The sequence below is a fragment of the Macaca nemestrina genome, chromosome 4 (genome assembly GCF_043159975.1).
Source record: "Macaca nemestrina isolate mMacNem1 chromosome 4, mMacNem.hap1, whole genome shotgun sequence".
Lineage (NCBI taxonomy): Eukaryota > Metazoa > Chordata > Mammalia > Primates > Cercopithecidae > Macaca > Macaca nemestrina.
Window position 1 is genome coordinate 114,892,159 of NC_092128.1, and position 21,877 is coordinate 114,914,035.

The 21,877-nt window shown below is 41.9% G+C and overlaps 2 protein-coding genes across 3 annotated transcripts in view; one reads left to right on the top strand and one right to left on the bottom strand.

Annotated features, from left to right (window-relative positions):
• The window catches only part of LOC105494215 (NudC domain containing 3), a 106,551-nt gene extending 84,840 nt beyond the window's left edge, over window positions 1–21,711 (bottom strand). For both annotated transcript variants that reach the window (XM_011762488.3, XM_011762487.3), the window contains exons 1-2: window positions 21,380–21,711; window positions 15,951–16,276 (exon numbers count right to left, since the gene is read on the bottom strand). In XM_011762488.3, coding sequence (XP_011760790.1) covers window positions 15,951–16,276; window positions 21,380–21,571 — 518 coding nt within the window. In that variant the 5' untranslated portion in view covers window positions 21,572–21,711. The remainder of the gene's footprint in view (window positions 1–15,950; window positions 16,277–21,379) is intronic.
• The window catches only part of LOC105494244 (oxoglutarate dehydrogenase), a 467,517-nt gene that overhangs the window by 241,815 nt on the left and 203,825 nt on the right, over window positions 1–21,877 (top strand). The gene's annotated exons all lie outside the window — the stretch shown is intronic.

Genomic DNA, 21,877 nt, shown 5'->3' on the forward strand with positions numbered 1-21,877 from the left:
GAATAAAATGTTGCCCAATTCTAGAAACACAAAAGCCAACTAGATCTTTAAACTAAATTTGTTATAATATTGTCTTTTGACAAGTATAATTCTAAATAATAAAGGGAGAAAGAATGATAAAAATAGAAAATCATTTAGCAAACAGTACAGTAATAACTGTTTCAGGCAAGAATAATCAGTGGTTGCTAAGATTAGTGGTAAAAGTATCCTGAGAAACAAGATATTTATCTAGTCTCAAAGTATCTCCCCACAAGATACTTATTAATTACAAAAAGGAACATAATAACTCCACAGTGGAAGAAATGTGCAGTCATCCATTCAGCCAAATGATCACAGTTATGATCACAATTAACATCAGAAGGAAAGGGGCAAATCCTGGCATGACACACTAAGGGCCCACTGTGGTATTCTTCTGTGGTATCCTTGCCAAAAATATGTAACACAAATACAGTCATAAGGAAGCACTGGACAAAACTATAATGAGGGACATTCCACCCAAAAAGAAACAAAAAAGGCAATGAAGAAAAAAGAAAAAAAAAAAAAAAAAGACCAGTTCTCTTCAAAAGTGTCAAGGTCATGAAAAGACCAAGAAACTGTCACTGTCCCAGATAAAGGAGACTGAAAAGAGACACAACCACGAATATAATGACAATAACAAATTGAACCCTGAGCCAAGGATAAAGGACATCATTCAACAGGCGGAATTTAAACAAGGTCTACAGATGAGCTAATGGTAATCCCTTATTATAAGACTCTAACATTTGGTGAAGCTGGGTGAAGAGCATTATTTGAGAACTATTTGCATGACTTCTGCAATTTTTTGGTAGATGTGAATTATCTAAAATTCAAAGACTTTTTTAAAAGACCAAAAAATAAACAGACATTAACAGTTATATGAGAGAGAGAATATGCTAGTCTTTGGTTACTAAGAACAGACTGACTCCATACCACAGCAGCCAGCAGCCAGACCACAGATATGACCCTCACTCTTCAGAATCCCACAGCTGCTACTTTAAAGACCAGATAATATGCTCCAAATCTGATTTCTCAGCTCACAGAACTCAGAGCCAAGTCATTTGAGATGACTTATTCCAGAGGGTCTCAAAGCAAATTCTACAGGACAGAGCTGCCCACACGTTCAGGCTCAGTTTGAGGTCTCCCCAATGTCAGCCTGTCACTCAGATGCTGCTTCCACAGCAAATTCCTTGGCTTAATTAAAGAAGATATAAAAACTCAGGTTACTCCAATTCCCTCACAGCGTGGCTCAGAGAGCACGAGGCCTGCGTGGACCGGGCTCTGCATGGTCCTGGGCATCTGTAACTCAGGGGCTGCAACGGAAGCAGTCCACAAGGCAAGGGAAAGAAGGGCAAGAGCACAAACAACAAAACCAGAAGGGGCAGCTGACAGCCTGATGGCTCAGCATAATTGCTGGAAGACAAAAAAGTGGCCTCAGGACTCTACTAGCAAGTTTAACTTTTAACTATTTTTTATTTATCTTTACTTTGACCAAACCAAGAGTTCAAACTACTAGCAAGTTTAAAGCACAACTCTGAGTTGCCCTCATAAGACAGGGAACATACACAAATGTGAAAATATGAGAAAAACTAAATGTTACTGAAGAGTAGCATTAATGAGATATGTTAAAATTCAAAGGTTGATCATCTTCAATGTGACTTTTAACTTCAATCATTATTTGTTCAGCTGTTTACTGAGTGCCAACTATGTGCCAGGCAGTAGAATCCACAATGAACAAACTCCCTGCCTTGCATGGTAATGACAAATAATACCCAGCGAGTAGATATGCAGTTGTCCTTTGGTATTCACAGAGCGCTGGTTCCAAGAGCCCTGAGGATACCAAAATCTAAAGATGCTCAAGTCCCTGATATCCTGATATCAAATGATGTAGTATTTGCATATGCACGTCCTCATGTATACTTTAAATCATCTTTAGCTTCATAATAGTTAATACAATGTAAATGCTATGTAAATAGTTGTTAAATGTTTTATTTGCATTATTTTTATCGTTGTATTATTTTTTATGATTTTGAGCTTTTTTAGTATTTTCAATCCAAGGTTGGTTGGATCTGCAGATATGGAACCAAAGGATACAGAGGGTCAACTGCACATGGTAACGACCAGCTCAGGGCCAGGTGCTCTAGGTCAGTCCCACTCTCCTCCTCCTGACTTCTCTGCTGACAGAATGAGCAGGCAAGCATGAGTGGCCACATGAAAAGATACACAAAGGACAGTTTGCACAGGAAAAGCACATAAAGATTTTTTGTAAACACACAGGAGTATGTAAACACACAGAAGTGTTTATAGCCACCACTCATGGGACAGAGAATAGAGAATCACCTACCCAGGGACACACTGAAGCCACCCACTACAGAGTAGAGATGACACAGAGACTTTAGATATACCTCTTAGAAGCAAGGGGTAACAAAAGCTCACAAAAGTGACACAAGATTTTAGGTGCTCATCCAGACTCCATGAACAAACCAGAGATGAAGCAACAGGTCTAATGGAGGGGTTACTGCACCAGTCACAAGGGCTCCTGGAATGCTCTCAGGTTGGTCTCCTCTATCCACCCTCACTGCCTTGGTGATCTTACCCAGTCTATGGTTAAATGCATCTAAATGCTAATGCTTTCCAAATGCCCATCCCAGTTCCCACTCTTCTCAGAACTCCAGACTCGTGTGTCTACTGCCTACTCAGTAATGCCACCTCGACCACTGGCCAGCTTTTCAGATTGATGGCAGCCGTGACCAACCCCAGTCACCCCTGAGAAGCTTCCCCTCCAGTGCTTTAGTGGCTGCCAGCTCCATCCTTCCAGTTGCTCAGCAACAAATTTTGAGGGGGAGGAAAAAAATACAATTACATTTAGAATTCTAAATGTGACAAATACATATATGACTTATTACTAAATACAGTTGTTACTAAAATACTACAATAAATAAGAAATAGTCTGCACTCCTAGAAAATCCAAGAAAATCAACTGAGAAACTATTAGAAATCAGTAACAGAATATTGGTGTAGGCCGGGCGCGGTGGCTCAAGCCTGTAATCCCAGCACTTTGGGAGGCCGAGACGGGCGGATCACGAGGTCAGGAGATCGAGACCATCCTGGCTAACACGGTGAAACCCCGTCTCTACTAAAAAATACAAAAAACTAGCCGGGCGAGGTGGCGGGCGCCTGTAGTCCCAGCTACTCGGGAGGCTGAGGCAGGAGAATGGCGGGAACCCGGGAGGCGGAGCTTGCAGTGAGCTGAGATCCGGCCACTGCACTCCAGCCTGGGCGACAGAGCGAGACTGTCTCAAAAAAAAAAAAAGAATATTGGTGTATAGGACTTACTGAATAAAGATTAAAATTCTACAGACTTGAGTAAATAAGACATAACTTTTTCTTAGACCAAAAGACTTAACAATGTAAAGATGCAAAACATAAATTTAATGTATTCTCAATGAATATTTCAACAGAATTTTCATATGCAAAAATTAATTTACGGGAATATTTGAGAAAAATCTGGGGGTAAAAAGATTAAACACTAGTTCTACCAAGTGCTAAAATGTATTATAAAGCTATGATAAACAAAATAGTGTGGTACTAACAAACTGAACAAATGGTTTAGTATTTGTAAATACACAGAATGGAAAAAAATACAGAAACATATACAAAGTTAAATCCAAGATACTTCAAAAGTGAATGACATTTCAAAGAAAACCAAAGAAGAAAAGGTAACAGTAGCCCAGAAAGGATTTAGGGACTCCGGCTGACACCTAGGATGGGGTCGGGTACCCTCAGACAACCTAGCAGTGAGAGAACAAACTGACACAAACTCCCTGAGGCCAACTTAGCAACATCCATCAAAATTACAAACGCCATACCCTTTGACCCAGTAATTCCTGTTCTGGGAATTCATTTAGCTGATGTTCATACACATGTTCCAAGAGACACTTAAAACACATATTCATTGCAACATCATTTGTGATGCTGGCACACTGGAAACAAGTACACACTCCTTGGGGACTCATTAAATAATAAGATCTACATAGCAGAATACTATACGGCAGCTAATAAACATCTTGGCCACACATCAGAGTCACCTGGAAAGCTTCTGAAAATCCAGACATGACACAGAAGAGGCCACACTCAGACCAATTAAATCAGATCTCTAGAGCAACGGCCCAAGCATTTTATTTTATTTTATGTTTTATGGACCAAACAATATGAACATAAGGAATCAGCATTTTAAAATAGCGGAGAATCTCAGGGCAAACCACCCAAAGGCAAACTGGGTTCCACTGCTCAACAACATGAGCCTGGGTCAGTTTCCTAAACTACAAAATGGGAAGGCAACAGACTGGCCTCAAAGAGTTGTGAAGACAGTGAAAAACCTTTGTGAACACTAAGGAGAAGCTACCTGGCAATAGGAAGTATTCAGTCAGTGTCAGCTGCTTATCTAGTGCAAAGGTTCACAGCACATTCCAGTGATATGACAAAGGCAACACTCACAGATGTGCTTTTGTGTGTGCATGTGTACTACATATAATACGGAAAATATATACATACACATAAAATATAAAAATTTTGCAAAAGACGATATTGACAACAGTCACCTCTAGGAAGAACCTGCTTCTATTACATACTCTCATAACTTTCAAAAATGTTACCCTAAATCCAACTCCAACTTACAGGAAATAGGACAGAGGACATGCTAAACCACACGTGGGTAACAATCAGCAAAATCCAGCCAGTGGGAAATAGACACAAACAACCTGATTTACTCTACCAAATAAATTTTGAGGGAAAAAAAAAGAGAGAGAGAAAAATGGAAGGTCAACTATGAGGCATTGGTTGACTTATTAATAGCCTGATTCAAACAGAACTTTCTTTTAATTAAGACACTATAAGAAAACTGGAAGTTTAAACAGTGGCTGAAAATATTTACAGATGAAATGATACAAGGCAGAATCTGTTTCAAAATAACCCAGGAGGGAGAAAAGCAGGCTGCTGTTGGAACTGGGCAATGAGCACATGAGGAGTCATGTTCTTCTGTCTACTGTCTTTTGTATTTCAAATTCTACCTAATAAACATTTTGTGAAGTACGTACATTACCTTTCCAACATCAAAACAAACCAAGCTAGCGTAAAAAGTAGAACTATTATTATAGAAAAATATTCAAATAGAAGTTGGTTATTTTAAAAGAAATTGGCTAGTTTTTAAAAAGTACCTCTCAGATAGTATGGTAATTAGTCACTTTTTTCTAACACGGCAATGCAAATAAATCCTCAGTTAGTCCATGAGGTAGTTCTGCTTCAATCCCCAATAACTCTTTGGCCCTACCTTCTAAATGTATGATTTTAAGCAAAGCACTTGATCATTGTACATCTCAATTTCCTCATCTGTAAAAAGGAAGCAGATCATTGGTTCTCAATTTTTGGAAATATATATTTTTCCAGGGGAAAGACTTCATAGATGATTCTAACACTTCTCTTCCTCCTCCCTGACCACATGCTCCTCAAACCCATCCAACTCTGAAAAGTTAAGATACCAGGTTATTTTCTGATATAACTTCAATATCCAGCAAACTCAATACTGCTTTCTAAAAATGAAGCATATAACCTTCACTGCAAAATAAAAATTGCAAAATAAAAAATAAAAATGCAATGTTTCTTGTGATAATTTTTTTAAAGTCCTCCTAACAACTTAAATCAGGTTTTCCTGACTTGTGATTTAAGTCAAATCGCCTGGAGGCTTCTTATGCCTGAGCTTTCTTAAAGAAGGTGCAGTTTCAGGGTGAATCGCTGGAAAGGTGAAATAGCAGCTATGACACAAGATGAGACTGAGCCAGGTGGCCCAAGGCTCGATCCCCAGGTGGGGTCCACAGATAGTTGAATCTGAGACAGACATCCCTCAACCCCTGGCTTTCTATTCATTATTCTCTCTCAGTGCATAAGCTGAATCTGACGAGAAACAGACAGACATCCCTCAACCCCTGGCTTTCAATTCATTATTCTCTCTCAGTGCATACTATGTAGCATACGCCCTCATCCAAGGACAAGAGCCACTTCAGGCAGACAACACTCAACAGTGTATATCACGAATTCACTTATTTTATTTTATTTATTTATTTATTTATTTTATTCGAAGTCTCGCTCTGTCACCCCGGCTGGAGTGCAGTCGCGTCATCTCAGCTCACTGCAACCTCCGCCTCCTGGGTTCAAGCAACTCTTCTGCCTCAGCCTCCTACAGGTACGCACCACCACACCCAGCTCATTTTTGTATTTTTAGTAGAGACGGGCTGTCACCATACTGGCCAGGCTAGTCTACATCATGAATTCAAAATCAGCAAAAGGAATACCAGGAAATGCTCAGGATACTCTGTTTAGCATAAAAGAAGATAAAGTGTAATAAAGTTTTATAAATATACATACATGTATTTATGTATATGTTTACATTAAGAAAAAAACAGGCTGGGCACAGACACTCACGCCTGTAATTCCAGCACTTTGGGAGGCTCAGGCAGGAGCATAACTTAAGCCCAGGAGTTTGAGAGACCAGCGTGGGCAATACTAGGGAGTTTCGTCTCTACAAAAAATTTTTTAAAACTTAGCCAGGCATGGTGGTACACATCTGTGAACCAGCTACTCAGGAGGCTGAGGTAGGAAGGCAGCTTGAGCCCAGGAAGTCGAGGTTGCACTGAGTTACAATTGCACTGTGCTCCACTATCTTCCAGCCTGGGCAACAGAGTAAGACTCTGTCTCAAAAAAGAAAAAAGAAGAGGAAAAGGAAGAAGAAAGGAAAGAAAAGCCATAGAAAATATCCCAAAAAGTTAATAGGAAGTGAAGGAATGTTCTTTATATACTTACCTGTATTTTCCAAACATTGTACACTGAGTATAAATAATCAGAAAGAAAAATGAAAAGCTTTTTCAAGAGAAATAATAGTAACAATAATAGCTAGTTATCTACTTGAGTTCACACTCTGTCAGGAATCATGCTAAGCAGATCTCATTCAATCCTCACCAGAGCCTACGGAGTTGGGTATATGGAGAGAAGGGGATTCTGATTAAGCCCCCATGACTCTACAAAGGGGTCTCCTGCAATGGGCACCTGAAAAAGCCTTGAATAGTAAAGAAGAAGCTGTTTAAAGACAAAACAAGGAACCCAACTTTCTCAGGCAGTGTGCGCCTACACACAGAAAGAAGTCTCAGGCCCGGAGCACAGGCACCTTTCTATTCTCCTGACAGCCCACCCGAGGGACATCAAGAGCCACAGATGTCATGATAGGTGGGTGAATGCTATAGAAGGAATGTTTGTGTCCCTCCAAAATTCATGTTGAAGACCTAACCTCCAAAGTAATGTTATTTGGAGGTGGGGCCTTTGGGAGGCAAGTAGGTCATACGGGCAGAGCCGTAGTGAATGTGAGTCGTGGCCTTATAAAAGAGGCCTAAGGGAGTTCATTTGCCCTTTTCACCACGTGACAACTCAATGAGAAGACAGGTCTATGAATCAAGAAGTGGGCCCTCACCACTGAACCTGCTGGCACTTTGATTTTGGACTTCTAGCCTCCTTTAGAGGCTGTCAGAAATAAATGTCTGTTGTTTATAAGCCACCCAGGCTACAGTACTTTTGTTATAACAGACTGAGCAAAAACAGTAAGCAAAACCAAAAAAGAGGTAGTAAGAAATGGAATTCGGCATGCACTGGGGGTCACCTCATAAAGGGCCAGGAAGTGAGAAAGGCTGAGTAAGTCTCTGTCCTGTATCACTGAAAATGTGGGCACAGCCAGCCATAAAGGAATAACGTAAAACGAAGCACAAACTCCAAAGAGGCAGGGTTACCTGCTGGGGAAAGCAGAGGGATGAACTACTGGAAAGACTTTGCTGATGAGAGGAGTGAAGAGCGCCCATACCTACGGGGACCAGGTCAGGAGGGAGCAGTCTGATGATGATGAAGTATCTGCCAAGGACACTATTAGGAAACCTGAAACTTATTTTCCAAATGATGCCATTCCCCTCCCAAGAAGCACTGAGGTCCCTGTAACTGGGCACAAAGGCCACACTACCCAAAGCAAGAGAAAGTACTGAACAGTTTTCTCAGGTTTTATGTTCTAATGGGCTTGTCCTAGAAGGGGTTAATATGTCAAATTGTTCCATGACACCCTCTTGGTACACTGCCACTACTCTGCTTCTCTGTCCAGGGCAGGAGGAATGGCCTGGTTGGACCCAGGGCCCTGTCACTGCCCAGTGCACACCAACAGTGTTGGAGCACTCTGTTCCTCATCCAAAGGACAAAAAGACACCCAGTCCAAGCACACAGGACAAAGACAACAGTTTCTAGGCAGTAACTGACATTCTTAGTGCTACCATATTTTCCTTCTTCTTTGTTAAAGAATTCTGCTCGTGATTTTTAAAGAGAAAAGCCCAGAACTGACACAGCCTTTTGGAGATTTTTGTCAGCATCCCAGCACTAGCAAAGGCAAAGTTACCATCCCACTGCCTACAGCAACACCTGCAGGTCAAGAGTCTGAACTGCAGGTGCTATGAAAGTTGACACTGACAGCCCGTGCCCAGAAAACCAACACCAAACCCTATTATGATGTCATCCAAGAGGCAAACCCTAACAGGCAGCTCTTGATAAATGCCTGATTAGTGACTATGTCATAAGATGCTGCAGACTTTGCGCCCCTCTCTTCCACAGTCCTAATTATGTCTGCAGGCACTGGTCACTCAGTCTAGTATTACACAAACACTGAAGCTCAAATGGCACTTTTCACTTTTTACAAAGTCTTTACTGTGAACTTTTTTTTTTTTTTTTTTTTTTTTGAGATGTAGTCTTGCTCTGCTCTGTCACCAAGGCTGGAGTGCAGTGGCACAATCTCAAGTCACTGCAACCTCCACATCCCGAGTTCAAGCAATTCTGCTGCCTCAGCCTCCTGTGTAGCTGGGATTACAGGCACGCACCACATCTGGTTAATTTTTTGTATTTTTAGTAGAGATGGAGTTTCACCATGTTGATGAGGCTGGTCTCAAACTCCTAACTTCAAATGATCAGCCTGCCTCGGCCTCTAACAGTGCTGAGATTAGAGGCGTAAGCCACCACGCCCAGCCTGAACAATTACTACAACTGTAAAGTATCCTTACAGAATATAAGCACATTCTCTGATGCTATCTTGTACAAATAGGGTAATATCTGTGTGCTCAAATTCTCACTCTTCTCTGAGGAATAAGATGGGTTATTTACTTTGGGCCGGGCACGGTGGCTCACGCCTATAATTCCAGCACTTTGGGAGACTGAGGCGGGTGGATCATCCAAGGTCAGGAGTTCGAGACCAGTCTGGCCAACATGGTGAAACCCTGTCTCTACTAAAAAAATACAAAAATTAGCCAGGCATGGTGGCAGGCACCTGCACACCCAGCTACTTGGGAGGCTGAGGCAGGAGAATCGCTTGAACCTGGGAGGTGGAAGTTGCAGTAGGCCAAGATCACGCCATTGTACTCCAGCCTGGGCAACAAGAGCAAAACTCCGTCTCAAAAAAAAAAAAAAAAAGATAGGTTATTTTAAGCACTGGGATGGGAGTATTTCTGATCTTCATTTGACATGTCCTGGCAGCAACAGCAGGGCAGGAGCAAGAATGAAATTCAGACCAGTTGTAGGTTATTAGTCAGGGAGATGCTAAAATCAGAGTGATGGTAAAATTAGGTCAAAATAAAATTTCCCCCAAATCACCCTGAAAATACTGTAAATGAAACCTGTACATTATTATGTATAAATAACAATGTATGCTGCAACAGCTTTAAGGCAGAACACACGCACAAGGTTGCCAGGATCTGGGAGTCTGGCACCAATGGAAATGTCATTGTATTAGTCCATTCTAACACTGCTATAAGGACATACCCAAGACGGGGTAATTTATAAAGAAAAGAGCTTTAATTGACTCACAGTTCAGCATGGCTGGGGAGGCCTCAGGAAACTTTACAATCATGACAGAAGGGGAAGTAAACATATCCTTCTTCACACAGCAGCAGGAAGAAGTGCCAAGCAAAGGGGGAAAAGCCCCTTATAAAACCGTCTCAAGAGAACTCACTATCACGAGAACCACATGGATATAACCGCCCCCATGATTCATTGCCTCCCACCAGGTCCCTCCCATGACATGTGGGGATTATGGGAACTGCAATTCAAGATGAGATTTGGGTGGGGACACAGCTAAACCATACCGGTCATCTATCTTGACTGCAGTGGTTACAAGACTATATTTGTCCAAAGTCATAAACTGTATTCTACAAGGAATGAACTGTATTGTTACATAAATTATACTCTACTAAAACACAAAACAATTGTCTGTATACAGTAATGAACACCTTATAATAAAAATGCATATATAGAGGGAGGAGGATTACTTGAGCCCAGAAGTTTGAGTTCAGCCTGGACAACAGGCAAGACCCTGTCTCTAAAAAAATAAAACTCAAAATACATACATACAAAATATAAATACATTATTTTTAATAATTTTTTTTCCCAGAACTTACACTGAATTTATTTAAATTAAATAAGTATGTGATGTGACTTTACTGTAGCATACAAAAAGGGAGCTATTGCCTAATACTGGTTAGAACCAAAAAACGTGTCAAGCAGGAGTCAGCAGAAATCAGCAAACTAAGACTTAGATTCTAGGTAACTGATTTTAGACAGAGTGCCCACAAAAGGCAGTGCTTCTGTGTGATCTTCTAAAGAACAACTACCTTAACTTACTCAATTAAAAGAACTGTAGATCTACAGTTTATAGGATAAACCATCCTGAACACTGGTGGGAGGACTGGGGGTACTGCTAAAGGTAGAACAAGGAAAAGGATGGTCTTTCATGTTCTACTTTCAAATCTGCTAAAATACTACATTTCAGGTATAACCAGAGATCAGTGCCACAACTTCCTGTTTTGTTAGAGGAAAACAAGTAACTGAAGCTGAGAATGTTCCAGTCCTTGGAAATGTTTGATTAGGATTCTCGCAATACCAGTCTATTCTGAACAAAGAGCTACCAAGTAGAAAGGTTACCTTTCCGGAAACATATGCAAGTCTTCACTCTATACTTATTTTTAAGGTAGAACTCACAAAACTAACTCTAATTCTAACCCAGAACATAATTCATTGGTTCAAGAATTTTAAAATAGGGTCTCTATAAAACAACAAAGTAGCTATTCTAGTCTATTACTCAGAAATCAAAACCAATCCCCTCTTTTCATTTTTTAGAGATCATAAAAGGCACACAAAAAAATTAATGAAACAAAATAAATGGTCATTACAGAAAAATTAGAAAATATAGTAAGCGACAAAGATAAAAATGAAGAACACAATTCCACCACTCTGGGATTACTACTATTATTTTCTTCCAGCCTTTTTTTCTACATATATAATTTTTAAAGTTTTCAAATTTGATGTTAGACTATATAGTTTGAATTCTCCCCTTCTCACTTAACATTATCATGAAAATATCTGTATAAGTCAAGGTTCCACCAAAGAAACAGAAGCAGCAGATATAGTCAGTCCTCGCTATCCATGGGTTCCATATCCCAAATCAAAATATTCCCAAAAAATATTGCTCAAAATATTTGCTGCAGATCAAAAATACTCCCAAAAAAAGGCCAGGCATGGTGGCTCACACCTGTAATCCCAGCACTTTAGGAGGCTGAGGCAAGTGAATCACTTGAGTTCAGGAGTTCGACCCCAGCCTGGGCAACATAGTAAGACCCTATCTCTACAAAAAATACAAAAATCAGCTGGGCACGGTGGTGCACGCCTGTAGTCCCAGCTACTTGGGAGGCTGAGGTGGGAGGATCGCTTGAGCTCAGAAGGCAGAGGCTAGAGTGAAACAAGATCAAGTCACTGCAAACAGAGCAAGATGCAGTATCAAAAAATATAAAATAAAATTCAAAAAAAAAAAAAAAGGATTGTTTTGTCTGTGCTGAACATGTACAAACTTCTTGTCATTATTCCCTAAATAATACAGTGTAACAAGTATTTACATAGCATTTACATTGTATTATGGATTGTAAGTAATCTAGAGATGATTTAAAGTATACGGGAGAATGTGCATAGGTTATACACAAATATTATACTGTTTTATGTAAGAGACCTAACCATCCATGAATTTTGGTATCCACGAGGGACCTGGAACCAATCCCCTGCAGATACCAAGGGATAAATGTATTTATTAAGAGAGTTACTGCAAGAAATTGGCTTACATGATTGTGGGGGCTGGCTAGGCCAGTCTGAAATCCACATAGCAGGCCAATGTGGAACTCTCCAGAAACTGAGTGCAGCTGCTGTCCATCGGAGAAATTTCTTCTACGTCAGGGGAGCTCTGCTGTGTTCTTCAGGCTTTCAGCTGATAGATCAGGCCCACTCAGATCACCTAGGACAATCACCCTTACTTAAAGTCAACCAATTATTAACTTGCATCACAACCACAAAATACCGTGACAGCAATGCCAAGATGAGTGTTTGACTGAATAACCAGGACTGTAACTTAGCCAAACTGACAAATGAAACTGACCATCACAATAACCGTGTCAGTAATCTTTAAAAGCATTTTATAAATGTATTTATCCATTCCCTTACTATAGAAATTCAGCATTCTTCCAAAATTTTGCTAATATAAGTAATGTTGAAATAAATAGAACTGAAGTGAACAATGCTATAGACTGAATGTTTGTGTCCCAAAATTCCTATGCTAAATCTTAATCCCAAGATATTGGGATTAGTACTTCGCGAGGTGATTACGGCTCTGCCTTCATGACTGGAATTAGTGCCCTCATAAAAGACTTGAGAGCATTCTCTCACCTCTTCCAGCATTTGAGGACACAGTGAGGTAACTATGAATCAGAAAGTGGGCTCTCACCAGACATTGAATCGGCCAGTCTTGACCTTAGACTTCTAGTCTCTAGAACTGCGAGCAATAAATTTCTGTAGTCTATAAGCCACCTGGGCTATATTATTTTGTTATAGCAGCATAAGTGGACTATGACAAACAACTTTGTATATTCAATCTTCATTCTCACATCTGATTATTTTACAGAAAGACTACTAGTAAGGAGGGGCTACATATAGAACTCTAGAAAACCGCATAGGATCCCCTTGAGTCTTTGGCTGAATACAAAACTGCACACATGTAAAGTGCAACTCCATGAGACAAGTAGGGAACTGGGTAACTGATGGACAATCCCTGGAGCTGGGAGATGTTCAAGCCTCAACCAGCCAGAATGGAAAGACCTCACTAAACAGCTGGAGCACTCAGAAGCCCCAAAAAGGCATGTCTTAGAAGACTAAGCTAGCTTTAAAATAAAAGTACCCTAGACACAGCTTAACAAAACTGAAAAACAAGGCCAGACACATTGGTGCACACTTATAATCCCAGCACTTTGGTAAGCCAAGGTGGGAAGATCATTTGGGACCAGGAGTTCCAGATCAGCTTGGGTAACATTAAGACTCCATCTCTACAATCAATTGATCAATCAATACAAATAAAAACCAAGCTTCAAAAAGATCATTCTGATCAGCAAATAAATTCATTGCCTGCAAGAACAAAACTCAACACTCAACAGAAGAAACCAAAACCCAGAGACTCGACAGCATAACATTTGTTAATGTCTAGCATCCAATCAAAAATTATCAGACATTTGAAAGAAAAAGAAAATGTGACCCAAAATCAGGAGAAAACTCAATCCATAGAAATAAACCAAGAAATCACAGAGATAATGGAATTAGCAGATAAAGACTTTAAACTATTGTAAGTATACTGAAGGATTTAAAGGAAAACCAAGGTAGGAATCGAAGCCATAAAAAACAATCAAAGGGAACCAGCAGGGTTGAAAAATAAACTATCTGAAATTAAGAAGTTACTAGATGAGTTTAACTAAAGATTGGACACTATAAGGAGAAAAGACAGTAAAGTTGAAGGCAGGTCAACAGAAAATATTCCAAAGGAAGGACAAAGAGAAAACAGACCTCCTGAGAGAGAGAGAGAGAGAGAGAGAGAGAGAGAGTGTGTGTGTGTGTGTGTGTGTGTGTATGTGTTGGGCTTGAGGGGTGGGCACAAAAGTCCCCAAATAGTATAAACACAACGAAAATCATGCCTGAGTAAATCTTAAACTGCTCAAACTAATGATAATAACTTAAAAGCAGCTGATATAACAAAAGTATGGGGATATTTCACATACAGGGGAACAAAGAATGTCTACTCACTTCTCATCAGAAACAGTGCAAGCTAGAAGACAATGGAATTACAGTCTTTAAAATGTTTAAAGAAAAACAAAAACAAAAAAAAGTGTCAACTGCAATTCTATATCCAGCAAAAATATCCTCAGACATGCAAGATGAAATAAAGGCATTTTCAGACAAAAAAGCTGAAAGAATTCACTATCAGCAGATTTGTACTACAAAAAATATTTTTAAAAGATCTGCAAGGAAATATCAGATGTCTGCCTTCCACCCTATATTTCCCACTTCCAATCTCTAAATCTTTATTTCACCCCTTCTCATCCAGAGCTCCATATTCAAGAACTGCTCCCCTTCTCCATCAGTTTGGTTCCACCATCAAACAATTGTTTTCTCTGAGCTTCATTAGTTAGCCCGGCCTTTAAGACTCTGCAATCTTGCCCCTCCTGTCTTTACAAAACTTATTTTCTCTTACTCCATATTTTATAAGCCATTCCAAGTTGTTCACTTTGCTTCACTAACTAGAAAAAAAAAATTCAAAAACTCCCCCACAGCCTAGGCAATACAGCAAGAAAATCTTTTAAAAATTTAGCCAGGTATAATGGCAGACATCTCTACAAAAAATTATAAAATTAAACAGATGTGGTGGTGCATGCCTACGGTCCCAGCTACTCAGGAGGCTGAGGCGAGAGGACTGCTGGAGTCCAAGAGTTCAATTCATATATTGCGCTATGATCACACCACTGCACTCCAGCCTGGGCAACAGAGTAAGATCCGGTTTCTATTTAAAAATGTGCATGCACACACACAATCTCCCCCAAAACAGGTCAGAAAGAGAGCACAGGAGTAAGAAAAACAGAAGAGAACTCAAGGTGGCAGGGATTCGGGGGGACACAGGTGACCCATCCTATCAAAGAGGGAAGAGAGTGAATTTTCCAAAAAACAAAGCAGGCCAAGAGGCTCATGGCTGTCTTGCAGACACTGCTACAACTCCCACACAAGAAGGGATCAGCTCCTCTCACTCAGACTGCAAGGAAGGACTGTATAACTAAGTTTAGAGCACCCACGAAACATTAACTCCTAAAAAGTGAGTACAAGTACAGCATGAGGCTTGATTCAGGGAAACCTTATGTCACATTCAAGCTCTATTGCTCATTAGCTGCTTGACTATCGGCTCATTTAAAATTCACAACAGCTCTATAAGACAGGTACTATTATTATCACCGACATTTTACAGAGGAGAAAACTGAGACACAGAAAGATTATACTGCTTGCTCAAGGTAATACATTCAGGAAGCAGCATAGCCAGGATGTGAATCCAGTCACCTAAAACAGACTGCCATTTCAGGTGTCCATTATACCTCAGGCACTATGAGCACATCCTAGCAGTGCTCCTGCAGAGAGAAAAACACAAACAATAGAGCTGATGAGGCTAAGCCTCTAAACACAGATAAAGTTAGGTCTTTGTGAGAGGAGTCAAGTGCTCTAATTTTGGCTCTGTATCTCAAATGGTTGTATGACTACTGACCTTACCTAATGAGGGAATTGACCTTAAGCCAACTGACCTCCCATCCTACGTAACTGAAAGACTGTAATGCAGCAGTTTGCAAATATGAAGAGCTAAATAAATACTGACATCAAGAATTGATGTGTTACAAAGAATGAATTATGGACAAACACAAACACCAGCTGTCAAGCAAGAAAGAAGGAAGCTGCAAAGTAGAAATTCCCACCTGGGAAGAGCTGGTGGTTCCCTAGGGACTTCAGCAGCACCAGCAACTGCTCCTGGAGCTTCTGCCTCCTGTGAGCCATGGGCCATTTCCTTCACAGGGTCCTGTGGGCCTGGAGGCTGCACTTTCTCTAATTCCTGACGCCCACCCAATTCTGTGGTGGAGTCAATCTCTATTTCCTGGACTGGAACTGGGACTGGCTCCTTCTCAGCTGCAGCGGCTGACACAGTCTTGGCCTCTTCTTCTTCCTTTCTTCTGATTTTCTCTTCAAGTTCCTGCCTTCTCTTCTCATCATCCTGACGGGCCATGTGGTCAAAGGTTTTGAATACCTAAAATCAAACAGCAACCCAGCAATCAGTTCATCTGCCCAATACTGTACCACATATCTTGTAGAAATGTGGTAAAATCTGTTAAGGAGAGAACTAAAAGTCATAAACTGACAAGTTTTCCCACTTGAAAAATGGAAATGCACTGCCACTTCACCAAAAGCTGACAGGTAAACAGTGTTTAACAGGAGGATTCCAAAATCAACAAAATCAAAAACTTACAAACCAAGGCTAACAATATTTACAAACCTAAAATATGCACAGTTAGATGGTCTCTGTTGTCATTATTTTTACAGACCCCAGTTTTGTTCACAATGCAAAGAATACACGGTCCTGGTACAACTGTGGGTTATAAAGGATCCAAAATTCAGACTCACAAATGAAACATGAAAATATGGCTGAACTTCAATTCTCCAAATGCAACCAGGTTTACTGGACTGCTGCTATTTTTCACCACACTGCATGGACATTCAATTCAACAAACATCTACTATGTGCCTACAGTGTGCAAGAAACACACAAACAAAAAAAAAAAACATGAAAATGATTTCTGCTGCCTCCTAAGAACTCAAAATTCTGGTGTGTAAATAAGTTCTTAACATTTTCTGGGACACAGTCACACCCATGAAGGTGCTGGGACCTCTCTACCAAAAAAGTACAGTGAAGACATACCCACACATGAAAACTCTGATACAAGAGGGGGCGTGACAGAGCCCTTAATTCCCTGTCAGAGTATGGGTGGGAATGAGCATATCTGGCAAAAGAAATCTAGGGAGACTTCTTGGAACAAGGAGCATTCCAGTTAGACCTTGAATGAGAGGCACATCTTCCATAGGGAACCATTGGAGGAAACGCCATAGCTCCAAGAACAGGCTTGTCAAGGAATGGCAAAAACTCTTGCAACAACTGGAGGGAGGAAAGGCTGAGAGAGCAACCTGGGACATGGGTGGGAGTCAGATTCTAAAGGGCTAGAATGTGGACAGGTATTAAATAACAATGTTCTGTGCACTGCACAGGCAGTCAAAAGGGTGCTAACAGACTGTGTCAAATGATTCTACAAACATTCTCTCAAAACCCTCACAAAAATCCTGTGAAGAAGACAGCATCAACATTTCAAAAATGAGAAAAAATAGGGCTTGGAAAGGTTAAGTAACTTGCCCCAGCTCCTGCTGGCAAAAGTAAAAAATTACGCAGCACGCACCAAACAGTGCAAGGAGATGATGATGTACGCAGAGGGGAAAAAAAAAATCAATAAAATCCTAAAAGGTTAAAAACTGGAAACAACACCAGAACCACTTTTACTTCTGCAGATAACCTGAAGCCCTGACTACATTCTAACATTCATGTTTCTACCGCTTTGAGTCCATTGCTGTCAGAGTTGCTCATCCTCCTGATACTCCAGCTCATCTTAACTCCACAAAAGCAAAGCAACAAGAACTCTCTCTCCTAACACCTGAGACTTCTAACACAGAATCCCCAGACTTGATAGTCCTCACCATGCCACTGCCTCTGCTCACTCAGTACATCCAGCCTTCTCTGACCTACCCATTCACACCACAAGGAAGTGCTACCACTGCCAACCTCCCAACCATCACGTGTTCTCAGTATTCATTCTAGAGTCACAGAACATGGAGCTGGAAGAGAACTCCAATCTGTGACCTCCAATCAATCTTCTCAGCTGACAAGAGGTGAAGTGACTCTCCCAAGATTTCCCAACAATTTATGTGAGGAACAGGATGTAGCTAGCTTTCCTGATTCTAGTTTCAAGGACTTCTACAAAGGAGCACTTCTCAAAGTGGACTCCAAAAAAAAAAAAAAAAAAAACAGCATTATCGATTACAATGAATGGCTTGTCGGTCTAAACTATTTTTGTCTTAAAACATATTAATGTATTATAAAGTGGAATGCAATTTTCACATACATCATTCCTACTGAGGTTCTTCAAGCTGTGTATTCAGGCTATGCAAACTCTTAGGAGGAAACGTATGAGCTGCCTAACTCTACACCAACACTGCACTCCCCAAAATATTAAGGGAACACTTTGAAGTTCCACAGTGAGGTAGCCCAGCACTCCCATCCAAATTCTTCTCTGCCTATATTCAGCAGAGACACCAAGCATCCCACTTCTGGTCGGGGTAGAGGGGCAGACCACAGGAAGCAGTTTTATGCCATCAAGTTAGGGACAGAAAAAAAAAAAAAATCCTAAGAGGCAGATGAGTAGGAGTGGGGAGGTCAGGAGATCACCTACTACCACACAGAAATAATGTTATGCTGGTACCAAGTCACTCAGTCTCATTCAGTGTTGTCCTACCCCACAACAAAATCCTTGTCAATACTGAAATCACCTTTACAAGCCTCCTGCCAAATGAGGTTTTGTGGATAAAAGAACAGGTTCCGGCCGGGCACGGTGGCTCATATCTGTAATCCCAGCACTTTGGGAGGCCGAGGTGGGTGATCACCTGAGGTCAGGAGTTCAAGACCAGCTTGGCCAATGTAGGGAAATCCCATTTCTACTACCGAAAATACAAAAATTAGCCGGGCATAGTGGCGCATGCCTGTAATCCCAGCTACTCGGGAGGCTGAGGCAGGAGAATCACTTGAACCCGGGAGGTGGAGGTGCAGTGAGCCAAGATTGCGCCACAGCACTCCAGCCTGGGCAACAGAATAAGACTCCATCTCTCACACACACAAAAAAAAGAACAGGTTGCCAGGATTCACCCTGATCTACCCAACCAAAATATCCAGGAATATGTGTTTTTAAAAGTTCCTTGGCCAGGTGCAGCGGCTCACACCTGTAATCCCAGCACTTTGGGAGGCTGAGGCAGGCACATCACGAGGTCAGGAGTTTGAGACCAGCCTGGCCAACATGGTGAAACCACATCTCTACTAAAAATACAAAAATTAGCCGAGCGTGGTGGTGCATGCCTGCAATCCCAGCTACTCAAGAGGCTGAGGCAGGAGAATTGCTTGAACCCAGGAGGTGGAGGTTGCGGTGAGCCAAGATCATGCCACTGCACTCCAGCCTGGATGACAGTGAGACTCTGTCTCCGGGGGAAAAAAAAAAGTTCCTTAAGCGATGCTGATGGTTGAGAACCACTTCCAGAAAACATGACACCTTTCTTAACCATTTGCTGAAGACTGTCCTCTTGGGTTTCTGTGAAACTTACTGCTCTCCACCAAGATTATTCCCCAAGACCTGTTCTTCACCTTTGGCTCTTCTCTCTCCCTCGAACCACTCCAGTTGCTCTAGCTCCCAAAAGATCTAGTCCAGTAATTCCAATAGCCTATGGGCAGGGACTCCTACCAGGAACTTCAAGTTCAACCTGTCTAAAACTGAACTTTTTCCCCTAAACCCAGGTGACAGTTCAGTTAATGCATTATCACTATTCCAGTCACCCAAGTTTAAACCTTGGATCATCATTGACCCATCCCTCCCCTTCCTCCATCCCTGCTCCCCATGTCCACTACTTCATTAGACTGGTCACCAAACCCTAACCTATGGAAGTGTCTTATAAGAGGTGTTACCAGGTAAATGAGTTACCAGGTAAATGAGTGCACTACCTCTGTCAGTTCATCTGTGAAACAAAGATCAACCTCTCAGGTTATGTTAAGGGTTAAGTAAGACAACAACTCCAGAATATAAAACATCTGACACTATACGTATTAGTATATACTCCTTTCTCCTCCACACCTTTCTGCAAACTACAATCATCCTGGACAAAAGTGTTCTCATGCTACTATGGAATGGTTAAATAATAGAACAGGAAGATTTGGAATTCACAAAATGAAATTTTTAGTTCCAGCTCTACGGTGAATGGCTGTGTGTTCTCGGTCAAATCACTTAACCTTGCTGAATTGGTATGTAAACTTGAAACTTACCTATTTCACAGAGACACTGAAGATCAAATGGCAAGACTTCATTAACCTGCCGTAAGGTCCTGCTAAAGGCCACCTCCAACAACTCTCTGATCACTAAGATGGCACTTATGCCACTGACAAGGATGAGGAATAGCCTTAAGTTCTGAAATTGAACCCTAATGGAACCCCATTCTTCATTTGGCCCTATTACCCTGGTAGTTACCAAGACAGTCAAAGCTTTGGCTTCTACTGAGGAAAGTAACATCCGATCAACCTGCAGCATGCATTAAGATTTCAGGAGGAAACATCTGAAGCATTTTATAACTTGTAACATCTAGAGAACTGGGGGAGGTATCGTCAGCATTTCTGTCTTCTTGGGTTTCTACAAACAGGCTTAATGCTTGGCGGAATAGTTTCTTTCAATCTCATCAGAAGTCCCATCTCTCTTATAAAACCTTCTTCACTTCTCAACCATCATTTCTATCTCCTTTCTTTACAATGGGCTCCATCAAATAATTGCCCTTACAAAGTCTTCTATTACTTTCTGGGTTTTCCCTCTTTAACTGTAAGTGTCACAAACAGAAAGAAACCACTACTTAAACACCCCTATCACCCGTACGTAAGAGTGTAAACTACATTCAGCAAACGGTTGCTTAGTACATTCAAAAGTGCCCAGTCAACTTTACTGAATGAGTACTGACAGCGCTTCCAACATACAATAAACTTAACCTGGAAGGTACAGAATTAAGTTCAAATGAAATTTTAATAATCACTACAATGACAGTCTTTGACCTGGGAAATCACATTTCAAACAAGCGGCCACACCCATTGATTCACACAATGCCTCCGTCATCACCGCCAGCTCAAGTCTTTGGTAGTTCTGGGGCATGCACGTTTCTGTTGCTGTAAATGTCCTTCCTGCTGTCTGGCCTGCATGGATTTTACTCCCTGACTAGCAGCCCCCAGCACCGTGAGGGGTACGCGCTGCCGGGTGCTGAGGAGGGCTCTTAACAGTCGGCTTACTACTTCTGAAACCTCAGGACGTCCGGAGCGAACCCCGGCTGCTCCCTCAGAGGAATAAACTGACATCCAATCCGCGCTTCAAATTACTGAAGCCATTCTCGAAAGCTCAACCCCAGGACACCAGGAAAAGGAGGAAACAGGCTGGGAGAGCTTGGAGGAGCGGGCGCCAAGAGTCAAGGCAGGCCGGGGGCGGCGGCTCCCCAGACCGCAGGCCCGCCCGCCTCACCTGCAGCACCAGGGCCTGCGCGGCCCCGGGTGGGAAGCCCATGCGGTCCGACGGGTGGCGCAGCAAGCGATAGAAGTCTGTCTTGCGGTACAGGAAGCCAAAGAGAACGCGGAGGAAATCCTGGACGTTGCCCACGTGCTGCAGGATGCCCAGAAGGGCCTGGTCATACAGCTCGGCCGCCCCGGGCTCCATGTCGCCTCCCGCCCTAGGTACGCTTCACACACAGAGCGCCGCCTCAGACCTGCCCACTGGCCACTTCCGGCGTCCGCAGCCAACGGCTCCGCCGGACGGCGTGGCTGCAGAACTTCCGGTCCGTGCTTGTTCGGCCCCTGAGACCCCGGGCTGTTTTCCCCGGGCCCGGCTGCCCCACGGGCTTTGCCCTCAGGTGGTCTTTGACAAAAAAGCCCGATAAAGTCAGCATTGAGGTTCCTACGCGGAAGGATGCCCGTGGCTGCTGTTGCGCTGCGGTCGCTTGGCCGCCATGTTTGAAGAGGGCGA